At 35.7% G+C, this 20,303-nt stretch overlaps 1 protein-coding gene across 1 annotated transcript; it reads right to left on the bottom strand.

Moving 5' to 3' along the window:
• Nucleotides 1-7,029: 7,029 nt before the first annotated feature.
• Nucleotides 7,030-19,014, bottom strand: LOC121736980. The gene is made up of 6 exons (XM_042128474.1): nt 18,770-19,014; nt 18,491-18,692; nt 18,023-18,191; nt 13,298-13,437; nt 11,269-11,532; nt 7,030-7,202 (listed from the first exon to the last, which is right to left on the bottom strand). The coding sequence occupies exons 1-6, from the start codon at nt 18,862-18,864 to the stop codon at nt 7,038-7,040; spliced, it is 1,035 nt and encodes a 344-aa protein (XP_041984408.1). The 5' UTR covers nt 18,865-19,014; the 3' UTR covers nt 7,030-7,037.
• Nucleotides 19,015-20,303: the final 1,289 nt, after the last annotated feature.

Raw genomic sequence — 20,303 nt, 5'->3', positions numbered from 1 at the left:
AACCACATAGAAAAATATTTTAAAATATTTTTTTAAATTTTATTATTTTTACCCCAATAAGCATTTGCAAGCGCGCGGTCAACGTTCTCGTGTTCCGAGTACATACCCGAGAACGTTGACCGCGTTAATCAGCTGTTAGCTCCGCCCTACGCACGCTAAGTCGAAAGGTCGTATGCGACGAATGACGATACACTACGAGTTACGACTTACGACAGAACACACAGAAACCCTAATGTATGTCTTTTCAATTTCAAACCCATGAAGGTCACCATGACGTGGAACTTAGAACTCTGACCTCTGACCTCTCATCTAAGCTACTTGCAGTGTTAAGAGTTTAATGGTAGCTCATGTAGAAAACTGTAAGTAACTGTCTGTGCATGTGTAACAACTTACGACAGTATGGCAAACTTCTAAGATTATTAGACTAGTTAAAAAGTTCATCGTAAGTAACGAAACCTATACGGATGAACTGTTTATCCGCAATCGTCACTTATCAATCGAAATAACAGATGATACACGAAAAAACCTCATACATAAAACTGGCAATTAACTTACGTGAAAAATGTTGAGTTCAAGTGTTCTTACTTCTTTATGCATTTTGAAAATAGTCCTTAACACCAAGCAATAAGACCAGTCACTACCAAGAACGTCAAAAAAAACTTCTCGTTAACGAAATGTATCACACCACAAAGTATTTTATTACAACTGAAATAATAATCAATTATTAACACTTTACACAATACTACCACGTTTTGATACTTGAAGTAATTGTTAAAAAATCAAACTTATCTCCTAACAACTCTAACAACCTATTACCTCAATGCTCAAATGGCTACTAAATTAAAAAATCTATTTTAATTTTTGAAATAATGTTCGTCGTGTATCGACTTTCGGAAGTAGTCAAAGGACACCGACCGGCGGCTTGCTTTGATCGCGGCGCCGACAAAGCGCGCCGCTGTGCAGGTGCCCGACGCACGTGTCGCTAATCCATTTCAAGGACAATCTAAGTGTTGTACCCTATAAATTCAATACTATTTAGTCGATATTTAAATTACCATTAAATAATAAAAATTATAACTATTATTTAGTAGATCTCATCTCATTTTTTTAAATTCGATACCTACATTACCGTGATAAAGTGATTGTTATACCGTGGTACGCGTTATGCGCGTCTAAAATACTTTAATACCTAATTAATTAAATAACTTTTAATTATTGTCGCTTTTCTTAATATTGAGTAGGTATTTGTTTATTTTTAGTTTGACAGTAATCAATACGTACTCGTATGTAAAACAATTAATACGATTTATCGATAAAAAAATTATCGATTACTCAAAATATTCACATTGCACAGGGATACATCCCTATTATTTTACAAAGTTTTTTCTTCAATTTTGTTCAGTCGGCTGTCTAACACGCGCCGTGCTGGTGTAGGTACTGTGACGTTTTTGTTTAAGTTTTGTAATTTTACGTTTAGATGTTGTCATATTATTGCTTGTTTTGTGTATTATTAACTATTTTTTTTATGTTTGTAATTAATAACGGGCCGTGACAAGATACGTCCGATGAATGTGCGATGCTTTAAGGAACAGGTGAACATCGTCGTCGATAGACGATAGTGCGGTTTAAACAGTGGAATAAAAAGTGTTTAAAGAATTGGAATGTCTCCTGTAATTACTTTTGTTAAGTGTTGAATAACTCTGCAATCTACATCGAGTTAGATGGATCATGGAGCACAGTTCGAACTGCATTTCATAAAAGCAGACAGCTGATCACAGGTCAGTGAACATGTTATCACGTATGTTTTCCATTGATAGGTATTGATAGGTGCAGTAGGTAACTGTGTATGTATTTTTACAGATGTGTAAATCGGATGATGATCGGATGTGAATTATGATTTCTTTTCCTTTTTGGCCGGAAGTAAAAACTGAGTATTTTTGAGTAAAAACCTGAGAAACGGTAATTAATAAATTGTAACATTTTGTTAAATCGTGTAAACTATTGTAATTTATCATTACAATATTGGTGGTTTATTCACTAGGTACCTACGGGCTAGGGTATAGGGCACACCACGATCAGCTGTTTTGTCTTAACTCATGACTAGCGCAGAGCCGCGCGCGCGGTATTCGGCGCGGGCGGCGCGGGGGGGCCGGCTCGGCCCGGGGTTTCATTCATCGGCGGCGGGCGATATTATCGCGCATTAACTGCACGCATTATACATTGCGTGTTGAAAATTTTGACTATTTTAAAAACTGGCGATTACATGAAAATTTCTTGCACCAATGGATATATCTCATGCCCTATAATAACCCCACGAAGTTATCGGAAGCGGTCTTTTGACACCCTGTATAGGCTTGTCATTCAAAAAGATGGTAGTGTGCACATTGTAGTGTATCAGTGGCGAAGAGTCCATATAACCCGATTCCCGTCGGCTTCCCTTTCGGAAAATCGAATCTATGGGCCAAATACATTTTTATCTAATAAAATATATTTTACATGCTTAAAAAACTTATAATTCACTAAACGCCTACAAAATTTTATATGGAATAAATTTTTCTCTCACTTGAAATAGTTTGAATTAATAATTAATCGCCTACAAATTTATATAGGCATCTCCGATAGAAGCCGATAAATTAGCGGGTTATTTCTTCATACAACGATATTTCATAGTAAGCACAGATGCTTACTATGAAATATCGTTTTTCCTTTTCATTCCTGTGAACTGATCGTATTGTTCTGTCTCGTTCTAGCACGCGCGAATATACTCGGAAATAAGCCGATACCCGGCGAGTTATTACGGAGAAAGGTTAATTAGCAACGCACAAGTGCGAGCGAGAAAGATGAGTCGTGAAGTAAAATTATTATGAGTCAAAATATGGCGGATGAGTGTTTGTAAACAATTTATTTATTTTGTGTTTAAATGTCGAATGTTATTTGTTTAAGCGTTAAGAAGAGTGCAGTGACGCGAATTTAAATTAATTTGTATTGTGATTTGTTAATTGTGACTCGTACAGCTGAGACTGTTGTCTGATAGATTATTTGCTGTCGAACTTCGAAGGAAACTTCATTTTCCAAACTTAGTTTTGAATGACCGCATACAGTGCCGTCACGCATACAACTTAACTCAAAAGGCATTTTTCAAAGGCATCATTATCAAACTTGAAACTCGAACATTGTTGAACACATTCAGTGCTGAGCGTTTTGGTAAGTAGATTTTTTGCTCCGGCTTCCCTTCCGAAAATATTCACCCTTCGCCACTGTAGTGTATGTAATGTTTTATTTGTTTAAAAAAGTTTTGACAAAAGCATAACTTTAAAATAATATTAGCTCGATGCTCTCCTTCACCATATAAACTATAACTGTGCAAAATTTCAATCACCTACGTTTCCGCATTTTTCGTCAAAAGGGAACCAAAGTTTTTCGCTCGCGTATTAATATATATAGATGATATCAAGTTGATTTCACTAGTATCTTGTGGTCGTTTATCGGTTATCGGCTTTATGTTACTGACAGTAGACATGTAAGAATTTCTCTAAATTCTTTGCATAAGGATACTCTTTTTGGTCACATGAAATTCCTCATCTAATATCCATACCAATTTAAAAGTGCGAAAGTGTGTCTGTTACCTCTTCACGCATAAATTGCTGAACCAATTTCGCTGAAATTTGGATTGGAGATACTTTGAGTTCCGAGGTACGACAGACGCAACAGAGTTGCAGGCGTTATCTATACTAATATTATAACTGGGAAGAGTTTGTTTGTTTGTTTGAACGCGCTAATCTCACGAACTACCGGTCCGATTTGAAAAATTCTTTCAGTGTATTTATTGAGGAAGGCTGTAGGCTATATTTTATCGCGCTAAGACTAATAGGAGCGAAGAAATAGAGGAAAGTGTGGAAAAACGGGAGAAATTATTTGAAATGGCTAATTTGAACGTGCTAATCTCAGGAACTACTGGTCCGATTTGAAAATTTCTTTCAGTGTTAGATATCCTGCTTATCGAGAAAGGCTATAGGCTATATTTTATCACGCTAATACTAATAAGAGCGAAGAAATAGAGGAAAGTGTGGAAAAAACGGGGGAAATTATTTGAAAGGGCTTATTTGAACGTACTGGAGCAATTTTTATGTTATTTGGCACACATGAAGAATCAAGAATAGACCACGTGAAAGGACATAGGTTTCTTTTTTTTTTGCGGAAAAATATACGGTTTCCGTGACATTCCTAAATTACGCGGGCGAAGCCGCGCGGTACATCTAGTCTAGTGAATACAAATAGTTTCTACAATAGAAAAATGTCTGACATACTTTTTTTGCTTTATAATTCTGTTAAGTATCATTAAATCTAAAAAAAAAAATCGGCCAAGTGTGAGTCGGACTCGCACACGAAGGGTTCAGTACCATTATAGAGCAAAAATAGGTAACGCACGATAAGGAACGAAGTTCCTTATCGTGCGTTCAAGTGCCTACCTATTAAAATTGCCATTATTGATAACGAGCAAAAATAGCAAAAAAAAAGTTTGTTGTATGGATAATAATTAAAATTTAAATATTTAATTTGTTTTATTTTTAGTATTTGTTGTTATAGCGGCAACAGATATACACAATCTGTGAAAATTTCAGAAATCTAGCAATAGCGTTCTTGAGATACAGCCTGAAGACAGCCAGACGGACAGACAGACATCGAAGTCTTAGTAATATGGTCCCGTTTTCACTTTTCACCCTTTGGGTACGGAACCCTAAAAATGAAAATAATATTTCGGCGGAACCCCAATAAATACGCTACGAAATCCTAGGGTTTAGGAAATCCCAGTTTAGACTGTATATTATTATGATTATGTATTTACTTAATAGTATGTTCTATGCTAATGTTATACATATTTAGAATAGCTCCATACCATTAGTCATAGTAGGAAAATGTTGTTTTTCGCGCTTTACTACATCCAGTCATTACTACCTGCTAATAGTATTGTTTTAACTGGAGCCATTATATTATAAATCATAACAATAGTCAATACTCAATATGAGTCATCTAGTTGCTTTGTTAATCTTTGACCGATGTGCTTTGTCACACAATGAATTCGCCGAAATCAAAAGCTAGATTTCTTCCTTGATTGGGCCGGCTCGATCAGAGATACCACGTCGAATACGCCGCATTTTAGAATAGGTTTGTACGTTGTATGAAACCTCGCACATTCGTCCGCACCGTACGCGCCGCATTTCGTGTAATGCGGTGCGTCCGACGCGTACAATGCTGATAAAATATGTGCGATAAGCTTTAGGGTCTGGTTTTGTCATACTGTATTCATACTTAATATCTATATTATGCGAAAGTGTGTTTGTTTGTCTGTCTGTTACCTCTTCATGCCTGAGCCACTGAATCGGTTTTGATGAGGTATGCAGAATTGCAGATACTTGGTGCCCCGGGAAAGGACATAGAATAGCTTTTGTAGTGGAAAAATATACCTATGGTACTCGCGCTATAAATTAATTTTGGCGCAACGGAGTTGCGGGCGTCATCGAGTTTTAATTTGATTAAAAATTGAACTCTATTTACTAGACAAGAAGATTTGAATGAAATTGCGCGCCGCGCCACGCAGCGCTGTGCTTTAAACAATTTTGTATCCTATCTTAAAATTCAGCGTCTGGCAGCGTCTAGATGTAAACTTATACTTTGTGTGACATACAATTATAGGTCCCCAGTTTAAATAGAAGTCTCTGCAATAGTTAGGAAGATAGTAAGGTTCAATCAATCTCATATCTTCCCTCTCATCGTAATATATGCTGTCTCACACCACACACGTCACAATATGTTCCGTCTCGATTTTTATCTCTGTCGTTTTGTTTATGTTTTGTCTCTATCGTGTAAATATGTATCGTCTCTTTTTACTCTGTAAATTTTTGTTTATATTATGGCTGTAAGTTTTCTGAATAAAACGCACTTCTGATCTAACAGTCGAGTTATCATTTACTCCTAGAGGGGCGGCAGTCTGCCTCAATACTTTACTAGTTTTACAACTCAGTGCTTATACTTACGTTGCACCACAATCCACTCACTCATACGATATAAAGCTACAGATTACTAATCACTACTCTACTTCATTTATACTACTAGTATAATCAAGGATACTGAATAAATACAATAGATATGATTAAAACATTATTTATTTACAAATATACAACTACTCAATCAACATACCTACCATAGTTTTTCAAACTTTGGCAAATTGTTTACATTATTGGTATACTTATGTACTAAAAATCAGAAAAAATGTTGTACAGACAGTGGACCTTCATAATTTAGTCAGGTTACGTCAAGTCGTGATCTGTCGGCTAAACCTATAGTCCAACTAAATTACGAAGGTCCGTCGACTGCCTATGATTCAATTTTGAATTTCCTTTTCCAGGGAAATTGAATCGGATATGACTCAAATTCAATGAGAGTGATGAATGAGTCTACAGATGTTTTGATCGAAATGTATTATCATACAATCCGATCAAAACATCTGTAGACGATTGATTGATTATGGCGCGAGCGTCATCAAATCAAGTCTACTGCGGGGCTAAAATGGTCGCTTTGGAGAATCATATATTGAATCATAATATGATTCATTTTTAAACTCCACTTTGCGTGCAATTCATATAGTGATCCGCTTCGATTAATGATTGGCCGCCGCGCGCGAGCGCCGCGCGAGAGCAATCATTGATGTAAGCGAATTACTATATGAATTGCACGCAAAGTGGAGTTTAAAAGTGATTCGCTTCGATTAATGATTGGCTTCCGCGCGCGAGCGCCACTTGCGGGACCAATCATTAATCTAAGTGAATCACTATATGAATTGCACGCAAAGTGGAGTTTAAAAATTAATCATATTATGATTAATTATATGATTCTCCAAAGCGACCATTTTAGCACCGCAGATATTTTCACCGAGCTTTAACATATAAACTGACTATTTACCTACTTGTAGATTTTCAAACTTGTTCAGTGTTCTAGTAGTATTTTCAATTCAAGTTTATATCACCTATACTATTTTTCTAAATCTTTTCGTTTCTCATATCGTGTTCGTAGAAGGGTATATCTTCTTCTTCGTAATCGTCTTCGTATATTATGTCTTCTTCTGCGTCTTTTTCGTCTTGGTATATCGCCTGTACTGTGGTGAGACGATCGCGCGACGCTTTCGCCAATTTTTTTTGCTCGATCTGAAACAAATGTGACTTAATTATAGACACGAACTGGTATTGCTACTTTTTTTGCTACTAGGTGTTGCCTAAGGCCGGCCATAGACGGACCGCGTCTTGCACTCCGACTGCAAGATGCGGTTGCCGCACGGCGATCTGCAGTTTTCATACTAAATTCATATCCGCAATACACGGACCGCTCGAGCAGTTCTTGAGCATGGAGCAACAACGGTCCCGACTGCACCTTGCGATCCGTCTATGGCCAGTCTAAGTGGGGAGTGGCGCACCATGGGATTTTAGTGGGTAGATCCTACAGGGAGTACCCCACATAGCCCGGCCGATGTCCCCAATCCACCATGCACATGTGCAAAGCATATTTCCCCATGAAAAAAAGGTGTTGCCCGCGACATCAGCCGCGTCAATTGCTGTTATTTCGGAAGTCCTCAAAGATTAATAACAATTTTCCGCGTTTATTTTCTACTAGATGAGCTCCTTGCGTCAAAATTCGTTTATCGCGCGGGAACTCTACATTTTTCCGAGATAAAAAGTATCCTATGTCCTCTCCCGGGACTCAAAGTATCTCCATACCAAATTTCACCAAAATCGGTTCAGCGGTTTGGGCGTGAAAAGGTAACAAACAAACTGACTTTCGCATTTATAATAGTAGTAGAATACATTCAGTTGAAAAACATAACCCACCTATCACAGTTGGGTAATTATTATAGATAATATATTTCAAAGAAAATGTATACTTACTTAACATAAATCTAATCATAGGATTAGCTGCTAATCCTACTAATATTATAAAGGCGAAAGTTTGTTTGGATGTATGGATGTGTGGATGTATGGATGTTTGTTACTCTTTCACGCAAAAACTACTGAACGGATTTTAATGAAACTTTACAATAATATAGCCTATACATCAGAATAACACATAGGCTACAATTTTAATCGACTTTCAAAATGGGGGAGGTGTTATGTTCGTTTTCTTATATTCAACGATTACTCCGCCGTTTGTTAACCGATTTTCAAAAATTTTTTTTTGGTATATAGGGTATTATCCCAATTTGGTATTATATTCACAAAAGTGGTGATCTGATGAAGGATCCATAAGTAATCAAGGGAACTCTTCAAAACTTATAGGGAAACATGTGGTGACTTCGGTTTCGTGAGAAGTATTCTTAGCATATGCTACCAACAAGTAAGATTTTGCACCGAGAATACCTGGTATACCGTGGTTCGGAAGGTGCTGAGAGAACTCCTGATTCTTTATAGATACAAGTTTGGGAGTTTCGGCGTTGTTTTAAGAACAGAAAGCATATGCTACTATGCAAATTACATTCATCATCATCATCATCATCATCACTACCATATTATACCATTTCATAGTCTTTTAGAACGAGACTCGAGTTTGTCAAGCGATAATTTAAAAAAAAATCTATACCTACCTAATATTATAAACCTGAAGAGTATGTTTGCTTGAACGCGTCAATCTCAGGAACTACAGGTCCGATTTAAAAACTTATCTCAGTGTTAGATAGATCATTTATCGAGTAAGACTATAGGCTATATTATATTATATTATATTATCACGCTTAGACTAATACGACCGAAGAAACTCAGGAAAATGTGGGAAAAACGGGGGGAATATTTTTTATGGGAAAATGTACGGTTTCTATAAAATTCCTAATTTACGCCGCGCGGGACATCTAGTTGTTCATATTTATTACTCATTCAGAAAAAATGATACTCGAATTGTTAAAAATTCTTATCAGCTTGCTCTACTATTAGTCATAGTAATACAATGGGTGGTATTCAAAAATTTTGTACCATTGCATTGCTAAGAAAGTCTTTTGAGTTATTATTTTATCTTTAAAGATAAGAAGTTATGTTCTTACAATGTAATAAATAAGGTTGTTGTGATGATAATTAATGCAGTAAACAATAATTAAAGCTTTGCAATGACACAAAATGAAGTCAATGTTTGTTTGTAGCAAGCCAAGTAATACTTATAAAGAATTATTACTGAGTATATATGTCGTAGGAGTATTTGATAAATCGAATTTCCGCGAAAATTCTAGGGATTTTTCGAAAACACGGATAATTAGATAATGGTGATAATATTTTTCAATTATCCTTAAAAAAATTAGGTTTTTTGGGAAAACGCGAGTTGCCTTAGTAACATTGCACATTCTTAACGCTGATTGGCTTGATTTTTGCTTACTGGCCAACTCTTATTCTGATTGGTTACTATCTTTTCCTATGTATCTTTGAGGTAATACACCATAGAATTATAAAGGACATAACCTCAGAATTAGTTTCTGGTTCTGTTAAACTTTCAGCACTAATTTCACATGTATCAGTCATTTTGTATTTACAGACAAACTTTTAGATAACTTTTCGCACTTATTTTCAAGTCCAACTGCAATTTTAAACACATTAAATATCAAAAACTGCTAGCTCGCTTACAAAAATAACCACAAACAAAACAACGCGTGACAATGAATTGACATTTAAAACGTCAAATCTTCAACCAATCAGAGAAGATGTTGTTCTGAGGCGCTTAAACCGACCAATCAGTGATTTTTTTCGATAATAACTAACGATTCGTTTCGCAATCGTACTAAGGCGACTCGCATTTTCGCGAAAACACTAACTTTTGTCAGTGAGATTGAAAAATGTAATCAACATTATCTAGTTATCCGTGTTTTCGCGAAAACCCTAGAATTTTCGCGAAAATTCGATTTATCAAATCATCCTACGACATATATATGCACACTCACACACAAAAAATATACTAAGGCGTTTAGTGTTTACATATTTGTGCGACTGCAACATACTATATTATTAAATTAATATAAATAGCGCGAAAGAATTAAGTATAGTCCGTCAAGAAAGTCATGACAGGCGGGAAATTTTTCTAAACGTAATCACGTTTTTATGGTGTATTTTTTCTTTGTATTTTCACAGAGAACGCTTATTACATTTTAAATATTGTCACCTTGCACATTTTTATCTCGAATTAATAAAGTTCTCATATTTTTTATTTCATTTAAAAAAATTCCCGCCTATCATGAGTCATGACTTTCTTGACAGACTATAGTGATGAGTCAATGTCGAAAACTTTAAAGAAACTCATCCCTACTAATATTATTAATGGGAAAGTGTATCTGTCTGTCTGTTACCTCTTAATGTTTTTTAAGGCATAAAGTTAATATACCTACTAGGTATATTAACTTTATGCCTTAAACTTTATGCTCTATGAGTCTATTCCGCTAGGTATTACCTAGCGGAATAGACTCATAGAGAAACAAAGGCCTGAGCAAGAGAGATGTCACTATCAGTAACACTGCGTGGTAAAAAGAGACGTGTGATACATGACAGCAGAACTCTTTTTTTGACGTCCAGTTGGCACTTATCGGCACGTTGACAATTTAATCTCATTGAATTCATGTTCAATCATGCTTGGGTAAGTGTATAAAATTATTCAAAACGTTATTTTTTAGGGAATTCTCGGTAACGCCATGTAACGCCAAAAGTGGCCACCCTGGTTTTCTAAAAATAAAATTAAACTATGGTTGATGCTTGTGATATACACGCTTTGAACCGCTGAACCGATTTAAAAGAAATCTGGAACGGAGCTACTTTGAGTTCCAGCAACATATAGATCAGCGGTTAACAAACTATTTTTGTCCACTGCCCACTTTGAGAACAATATTATGTTTTAGCGCCCCCATTGTTTCAATTTTAAATGCATCCAGATGAAATAAATCACACCCAAGCCTCACCACCGCCATATATCAATAGTATCCATGCGTCGCCAGTCGCCACGTACGGCACACAAGAAAATCTCGGCCAGTTTTAGAGGCTGGTACCGCCGAGATTTTGTTGTGTGCCGTACGTGGCAACGCATTGATACTATGTTGCACACATACAAGCCGCGCGCGGTGCCTTTGTATGAAGATAACTTATTTCCCCTCCTTTTACTATGTCGGCGCTTTGCTGACACCTAATTACATAATATGTAAGTAAATATGTATGTCAAAATTTCAATTTCGGTGTCGCGCGTGGCTCAACTTTTTCTTACCTGTCTTTTCAATAAAAACTCTGCTAGTTCTCTCTTCTGCTTCCCTGTATCTATATCCTGCTTCTTACTGTCCAGAGTCCTGGTGTAGGATATCACATTAGAATCAGCAGCTGTCAAATTAGTCCAAGCATCCTTGGTCTTCTTCCTAGCCGCTAGAAGTCTGTTCATGATCTTTTCATGCTCCAAACCGTAGACATTGTGAGTAATTTCGGGTATAGGTTTTTCTTCTATCGGTTCTTGGTCTTCCAGTTGCTTGATTTTAGCCTGTAAAATAAAACAGGAAAGTAGTTTTATCTCATATTGTTTCAAAGAATGAAACTTAACAATAGCTACCTAGTGATTTTGATAAAATCAAAATAATTTTTAATCAGAGTAATTTCTTTACAAAAAATTTCCGAACGTCGGGTCTAGGGTGCCTACCATGATGATGATGATTTTCTATGATTTTGTTTTTTGGAAAGGTGAGGAATCAGGAGGAATATTGAAGAAGATTAACAATGAGAATATACACCAGCCTCAGATTTATCAATAGGCCGTTATAGGCCAGGGGCCCAGTGGCGGCAGAGTCCATACATGCCCTACAGATTACGTAAGTACATAGAGTGGCAGTGATATACACTACCATCTTCGATCACTAATATGCAAGATACACAGTCCCATACAAAACCTCTCGAAAATATGTCGCCGAGTAAAAGTGTTTAAAAAAGTATAAATTTATCTAAAATCAACCTCAATAATAGTTATTAAAGATCTTTTTATAAAACAATGTACAATGTGTGTTTACAAAGCAATAAATTTTTACGAATGACGCACGCTTCAAACTAAATTCAACCTTCCGCGTATGTCTTAAAGTTTAAATTATTACAATTCCAAAAAAGCACTTCAATAACTTTACGGCCGCACTTCGCCGCTGGAACAAGGTGAAGTGAAGTATGAGCGGAGTCGAACTGTTCAACATTTTTTTTGTTGATTGTAATAATTTTAATAGTCCATTTTTAATTTTTCCAAAGTTTAATGTATAAAGTGTGGAGTAATTATTTTTACTTGTAATATTATGTTGTTCTAATATGTTTAATCTTATAGTTAACTAAAATATACGTGTATACATTGAATATAAATGCTTAGAACATACAACGCTCGCTAAAGTCTGCTCGAAAAATTGTTCGCATCTTTGCCGTGCTATAACTGATATTCAATCTCCACATCTAACTGGATCTCGAGGAAACCTAAAAAAAATATATTCCTCAATAAAATAAATAATAATGAATAGCGATTCTACCAAATGGAACAGAAACACAGTGTATAACCCGAACATTTCAAGTGGGCATGATAAACTACGATAAGTACCTTTAGTATGAGTATTCGCAATTGAGATGGTTTACACCTCGTGTTGATTTATTTACAACTTAATTTTAAAACTGTTTTTTGTTGATTTCTTAACGACATACCAATATTTATAATACAATTGTATGAAATATATTAGGATCAAATTAATACTTACCGGAAATATGAAATTCCATCCTTTTTTTGCGTTTTGAACGTATGATTTTTACAATTGTTGAACGAGCACTGGGACATGTTTCCCAGCGGAGCGTTCGAGTACTACTAAATCGAAAGTCCACCAGAATGTTGCGTTTGGTGCTCTTTTAGTGAGGTCGTTTTTTGCCGCGGACTGTGTATCTTGTATATTAGTGATCGAAGACTACCATGCCATAATGTACCATGCAATATTACGTGGTACATTATGAAATGAAATGACGTAGGAGAGCCATGCTTCGGCACGAATGGGCCGGCTCGACCGGAGAAATACCACGTTCTCACAGAAAACCGGCGTGAAACAGCGCATGCGCTGTGTTTCGCCGAGTGAGTTTACCGGAGGCCCAATCCCCTACCCTATTCCCTTCCCTACCCTCCCGTTTGCTTTTTTCCCCTTTTATCTCATAAAAATATATACATATATATTATAGGTATTCTACAAATCCCTTATAGTTACATGGCAATCTTAAAATGTGTGTGGCCTATAACATACCTTCACTTCAGGTGATAGTTTTGTGTTCAAAACAAAATCTGCCTTCAACAAGTGCCCCAGTTCTGTCGGTGTGTAGTCTTCTCCGTAGTCCGCCTCCATCAACCGACGATCAATGTCAACAAGGAGTGCTTCTTGTTTATCTATGTAAAGATAAGAAAATGCGTAAATTTGTTCAAATTAAGTTAGTTCCAAAAATTCATAACAGATGGCGCTAAGAGTCGTCTAGATCGCGCTATCGCTTGCTCTAGCATGTTTCCTATAAGAGGTGGTACCATCTCAAGTTACATATTTCGATTCTTTAGATTGTTTTACAAGCTTTTATGATAATTGATAAGTCACTACTCAGTACTGCATAGATAAAGTACTTACTCTACTTAAACCTATTAATGATAAATTATTATAGTTTATGGGTAAAGTTGTGTAATGGGGGTAAACAAGCTTTAAAATTTGGCATAAATAGAGTTTAATTTAAAATAATGAAATATTATGTGCAGTGTGCACACTGCACAGTTGTTTTTGGGTATTTTGATTTAAGGGGTACTAGGGTTTTAAAAAGCTTTTAAAGACAACAATTTTGTTGACGCTATAAACTGAAGTCCACGCGGACGAAGTCGCGGGCAACAGCTAGTATAAATACATTTTTTGTATAAAATTCGACTGATCTTTCTAACTTTGAAGGCTCATAGCAAAAAAAAAACAAAAGTTTTTAAGCTGAAAATTTGAAAATACTTATTTTTTACCATTATATCTTTATTTAACTTAAAAAATCTGCTAATCTTTGACCTTGTCATCATCCCTATTATATCAGGCAATTGTTATAAGCAGATGGCAGACCTGGGTTATTGATTTGGTCTGGTTATACTAAAAATGTCAATGGTCATGAAGTATCAGCACTCAAGCGTGCTTGTATGTCAAGCACACTAAATTATGTAGGTCCGGTCAATGAATAACTTTTCTCTTTGTGTTCTTAGCATAAAATCAATATACCTAGATAACATTAGCAATACTGTACAGTCTTATCAGGGTGATTTCTTATTACTCGGAGACTTCAACTTGGGTTTTATAAACTGGACATTAGACAATACCACAACACATTACAACACGTCACAAACTACTCCGAATAACTACAATTGTACGCTGGGTTTCTCACTAATAGATTTTAGGTCTCTAAATAATCTCGTACAATATAACAGTATAACCAACCACAGTGGGCGCATCCTAGATTTGGTGTTATCTAATGCCTCTAATATTACAGTAAAAAAATCCTGTGAACCATTAAGCAAATTGGACCCACACCACCCTCCGTTAGACATCGAACTCTCGTTCGATTCAGAAAAACCACTATGCAACAAAACCTTCGCTACCCATAACTTTAGAAAAGCGGACTACAATCTTGTTAACGCTAAGCTCCGGCTTATAGACTGGAGTCTCGAGTTACAAAAATACAATGACGTGAACGACATGATTTCTGCTTTCTATCTAATTATAAAAAATATTATTGATACATGCATTCCTAAAGTCCAGCCAAAAAATAGGAAATATCCGATTTGGTTTACATATAATTTAATTAGGCTGATCACGGAGAAAGAAAAAATAAGGAGACGTCTAAAAGCACGAAATAATCCCAGAGACAAGATCGAATTCAAAATGGCTAGATCTAGGGTTGAGGCTCTTATGAAAAGTTGCTACTTAGAATACATATCTAATACGGAATATGATATTCAACGTGAACCGAAGAAGTTCTGGGCCTATATGAAAGAGAGACGAGCATCGCTGTCCTCAATTCCCTCTGAAATGACTCTTAATGATAATGTGGCTAAATCAGGTAGAGATATAAGTAACTTGTTCGCTAAACAATTCTCTGCTCTATATTTAGAGCCAACTCCTAACCAGAGTACCGTATCAATTACGACAAAAAATTACCCACAGACCTGTCTTTCTTTACTATGCATTTCTGAACGAGAAATATGCAAAACCCTAAAAAGACTCGACGCTAGTAAAGGCGCCGGGCCTGACAGAATCCCACCCATCTTTATTGAAAAAACGTATAAATACCTTACGCTACCCCTGAAGATTATATTTAATAAATCTTTAGAAACCTCAACTTTCCCCAACACATGAAATTCGGCAAATATATTCCCAATACATAAAAAGGGCTCTAGACACAGCGTATGTAATTATCGACCTATATCAATGCTCTGTGTGCTAGCGAAGGTATTTGAGAGTCTGATATGCCCTACTCTTACTCGCTACTTCAAGGGTATAATCACCAAAGATCAATACGGTTTTTGCCAAGGACGGTCTACAGTTACAAACTTACTAAGTTACTTATACGACATAATACAAAGTGTAGATAGCCAACAGGAAGTTGATGCGATATACACAGACTTCAGCAGTGCTTTCGACAGGGTAGACCACAAAACACTAATAGAAAAATTACAAGCATACGGCATTCACGATCCTTTACTCTCCTGGTTCAGATTCTACCTAGAAAAACGAGTTTTAACGGTTACGGTGAATGGCTATTCCTCTGAACCTTTTTTCGCTACGTCAGGAGTGCCTCAAGGCTCGCACCTTGGCCCAATACTCTTCCCGGTCTTTATTAACGATATCACTTAAAAAATTCGTTTCAGTAAATGCTCCTTGTTCGCCGATGATGCGCGACAGCGCCCTATTGCAAAAAGATCTCGACTCTATACAGAAAAAATGTCCCTCAATATTCTCAAATGTGCTCATATAAAATTTTCCCGCAAAAGAATTAAACTTAACACTTTTTACTCTATCGACGGTCAGCAGCTTCAAGAAACTTCAGTAATTAGAGATTTGGGCGTCATGCTCGATAGCAAATTGTCATTCCTCGAACACCAAAACCAAGTCCTTGCTAAATCATGGTCACTGTTAGGATTTATCAAACGAAACACCAAGGAATTTAAAAACCCAGACTGCATTATTACAATATACAACGCCCTAGTACGCTCTACACTTGAATATGCATCGGTGGTTTGGAATCCTCATTATGAAACGCCAAAGACTAGAGCGAGTTCAAAAATCTTTCACACGATACCTTTCCTACAAAGACAAATCTTGCCCATACAGAGCTAACTATGACAGACGGATTAAATATTGCAAAATCCACTCCCTAGAGCAGCGTAGACTGATTGCTGATCTCTGTGTTCTCCACAAAATTGTCAACAGTACACTGGACTCAACAAATTTACTAGGTCTCGTCAACTTATACGTACCCCGATGTGTTCCCAGGCACCCCACAAAAACATTTATAACCAGTTCTGCTAAAATGAACCTGGGAAAATACTCTACTATGAACCGACTCTTAGACTCTTACAATAAACTAGCCCATCACGACATCGACATCTTCCGCGACTCTCTTGTCAATTTCAAGAAAAGGTTATACGATATTGTTTAGACTTAAGAATATAAAAATTGATACTATGACTTTGACTTTGACATGTATATTTTTATTATTATTGCTAAATGTATCTTGTTTTTACCTATGACATCTCGCTTGTAATTGTTGTGACATAAATTTAATTGTATTAATATTATTGCTAATGACTAATGTATTTTGTTTTTACCTACGACATCTCTTTACTTGTAATAATTATTCTGACAAAAGTAATTATATTATTTTATTATTGCTAATGTATAAATTAGTCTTTACCTATGACATATTGTTACTAAACTTGTAGAGTAGATATTCTGACAAAAATTTAAATTATTTAATATTTATTTGTATTGTTTTTTTTTTCTTAATTGTAATGAAATAAAATTAAATATTAGTAATTCTTCTAATTAATGTAAAAAATGTAAGTTCGTCTATAGTAATTATATAAAATATAGTCAGTCAGGCATTTCTTATGACACATTTCAACTAAACTTATTTTTAATGTAAGGAGCAAATACCTCTCAAACAGTTGCATACGCCTGTAATTAACTATTGTGTTAGTATAAAACAAAATTGTATTAGCTTTAAGTTTTGTATGTTGTCACAATATGTTGTTGGTGTATCTTTTGAATAAATAAATAAATAGAGAAACGAAGGCCTGAGCAAGAGAGGTGTCACTATCAGTTACACTACGTGGTAAAAAGAAACCTGTGGTACATGATAGCCGAACTGTTTTTTGACGTCCAGTTGGCACTTATCGCCACATTGACAATTGATGAAAGAATATTTTTAGGTGAGTTAAAAAGTTAATGGGCTATGGCCACTGACCTCCATTATACAAGATGTCAGTGGGTATGGCCCATAAAGTTAATATACCTAGCGGAATAGAGAAACAAAGGCCTGAACAAAAGAGATGTCACTATCAGTAACACAGCATGGTAAAAAGAGATGTGTGATACATGACAGCAGCACTCTTTTTTTGATGTCCAGTCGGCATGTGCCACATGTTGACAATTTAATCTCATAGAAATCATGTTCAATCGTGCTTGTGTAAGTGAATACATACACATATTTTTACACACAGATGAAACCAATTTCGGTTTCATTTGACAGTTTGAGATTTTTGCTCTATTCCACTAAGTATATTAACTTTATGGTTCTTAGCAATTTTTTTCTGAACACATCATCACAGCTGAACATTTTTTTTTAAATAAAATAAAGCTTGGCCCACCACACATTCCCACCACTGTATCTCCTGTGTCAAATAAAGCTAGTTGTATAATATGTAATACTATTTGGAAGATGGTTAAAACCATGTTTACCTTTCAGAAATGAAATATATGGCACTTGGCCCATCAACCGTAAGGTGGACAGTTCATGCCTAAGGGGACCAGCAATAGAATTCAGCAGTATTTGGGTCTCCTCGTCAGTAGAATCTCCCTTGCAAACCCAGAATACATTTACGTTTTTGAAATCCGGAGTTACTTTGACCTGAAATTGATATGAAACATGTTTAGTGTCAATTTAAATATTTACTCAACAGTTGTATTAACAAAAACAATTACCCCACCTTTAAAGTTAACCTCATTGAATTAAATATTTTAATTTATAATATTATTTCCAGCAATAAATTTTAATTTATTGTGTACATAGCTTTAGTATTACACTTAACAATTTCAAGACTATTATTTATTAAGCTTTACTGGTTATAATACCAAACAAAATAGATTTTCAATTGTTATGCGGCTGCCGGCTGCTGCCTGGGGATTGACGGGTTAAATACTTATTACCTTTGATATTTCAATGCCTCTTCCTACAATATTCACAGAGACAGTGCCCGTCGACATTATGTCCGTTACATTTTTCATAAAAAGCTTATTCAACATAGCCATTCTTCTGATGCCGCGCTTGCCAGGTTCTTTCTCTGTCTTGGTCAGGCTTTTTATGCTAGGCATAGCATTTGATTCAATAGAATGCACTGGATAAAATTGTCTGTAAATACAAAGGTAAACATTACAAAAAGTACAAAAAATGTTTACATAAGCAGCATGCAGCAGTACTGTTCATACTTTTTATGCTTTGGATTTAGCATTTTCGCAAGTTTCAAGCCCTGCTTCTTGCTGCTATATTGAACGCAGGAACAGTGATATAGGCGTCGAAGCATTGTGTTTTTGATAAATGTGGTTTCAAAACGAGTAGGTACCTAACCAAGACCAAAGTTCATAACACAGCGTCAATATCAAGTGTGCTATCACTGCTAACTCCTATGCCTAGATGGCCTAGATAAAGTTTTAAAGACGTTGATTTTGACTAATTATGTCTTGTATTTTTTTTTACTGACTATCATTTTTAAGTAAATTTGTGTTTGAAAAATTCGAAAAATTTTGCATAGAATTCTTCTTCTTCTTCTTCTTTATTTTTATATACTACTTCTCCTTTTGGCGTAAGCCTCCCCATTTAGGAGTTGCCAGCGTCAGAGATGAACAGTTATTTAAACGTACTAGAGATCGCCCAATGGTCGAAATTCGACCTTACTTGCAACGACATTAGGACTGCTACCTATATTTTGTAAATAATATTAACTTCATCATAGTTTTTTTCAATTCTTGTCTCTGGGACTCAGCTGATCTCAGACTGGCCGTTTAAGCATTGTCTAATAGTATCTAAAATAAAATACAAAAAAACCATAATCCATTTTCAATTTGTCAACTTGTTGCCGACAGACTTCAATCATAAATAAAAGAGTTATATAATTCGTATGTATAGGCTTGTCCAAATATATACTAGTAATCTGTGGGCTTGTCACTCAAAAATCTGTCATTTTTCCTAGTAGTAGTGTCGTAGTGTGTGTAACGTTTTATTTGTTAAAAATATATATGATAAAAGCATAATTTTAAAATAATATTAGCTCGATGCACTCCTTCACCATAAAAACTATAACTGTGCGAAATTTCATGCACCTACATTTCCCCATTTTTCTTAAAAAGGGTTACAAAGTTTTTCTCTCACGTATTAATAATATATAGATTTTTGACCATTGTTTTTGACATAATCAATGATATTCTACTTAAACAGATATGTTACGTCCATACTATTTTCGGCTTAAATCTCTTCCGTACAATTTTCAAATTCAAAAGTGCACGCATTGACGAATTTGATAGATAAGTGAAACAAAAGATGCGAAAAACCATTTACTTACATAAAAGAGACAGTTCTATTTTTAAACGTCGAATCGTATCGCTGTCTCTTTCTTCGCCTGAGCTATGACGAAAATTCGATTTTTTTTAGATTATTAAAAAAATAATTAAAAATGAAAATAATCAAGACATGTGGACTGTGGTATGAGATTCCATGTGTTTTGTTTACTTTCGAGTCATAATTGGTACATTTTCGAAACACGCACGAGGTCATTTTCAATTTATTTAGGTAAGACAAGACGTGGCACGTTCGTGACTGCGCTGCGATGCGCGCGGTAGTAACAGAGTAGACAGAATGATAGAGTATGCCGACACAAATATATACTAGTAATCTGTGATGCCGACTAAGAACTGATGTTGACATTTTTAAATTTGACGTATTATGACGAAAATCGTCGCTAGGGTT

Source organism: Aricia agestis, chromosome 20, assembly GCF_905147365.1.
Source record: "Aricia agestis chromosome 20, ilAriAges1.1, whole genome shotgun sequence".
Lineage (NCBI taxonomy): Eukaryota > Metazoa > Arthropoda > Insecta > Lepidoptera > Lycaenidae > Aricia > Aricia agestis.
Note: the sequence above shows the minus strand (reverse complement) of the source record. Positions and strands in the feature narration are given on the sequence as shown.

Coding starts and splice junctions, on each gene's coding strand:
- LOC121736980 (XM_042128474.1), bottom strand. CDS start 18,864: ATGCTTCGACGCCTATATCACTGTTCCTGCGTTCAATATAGCAGCAAG. Junction 18,192..18,490: donor GAGGCATTGAAATATCAAAG/GTAATAAGTATT, acceptor TATCAATTTCAG/GTCAAAGTAACTCCGGATTT. Junction 7,203..11,268: donor AGTTTTTATTGAAAAGACAG/GTAAGAAAAAGT, acceptor CATTTGTTTCAG/ATCGAGCAAAAAAAATTGGC.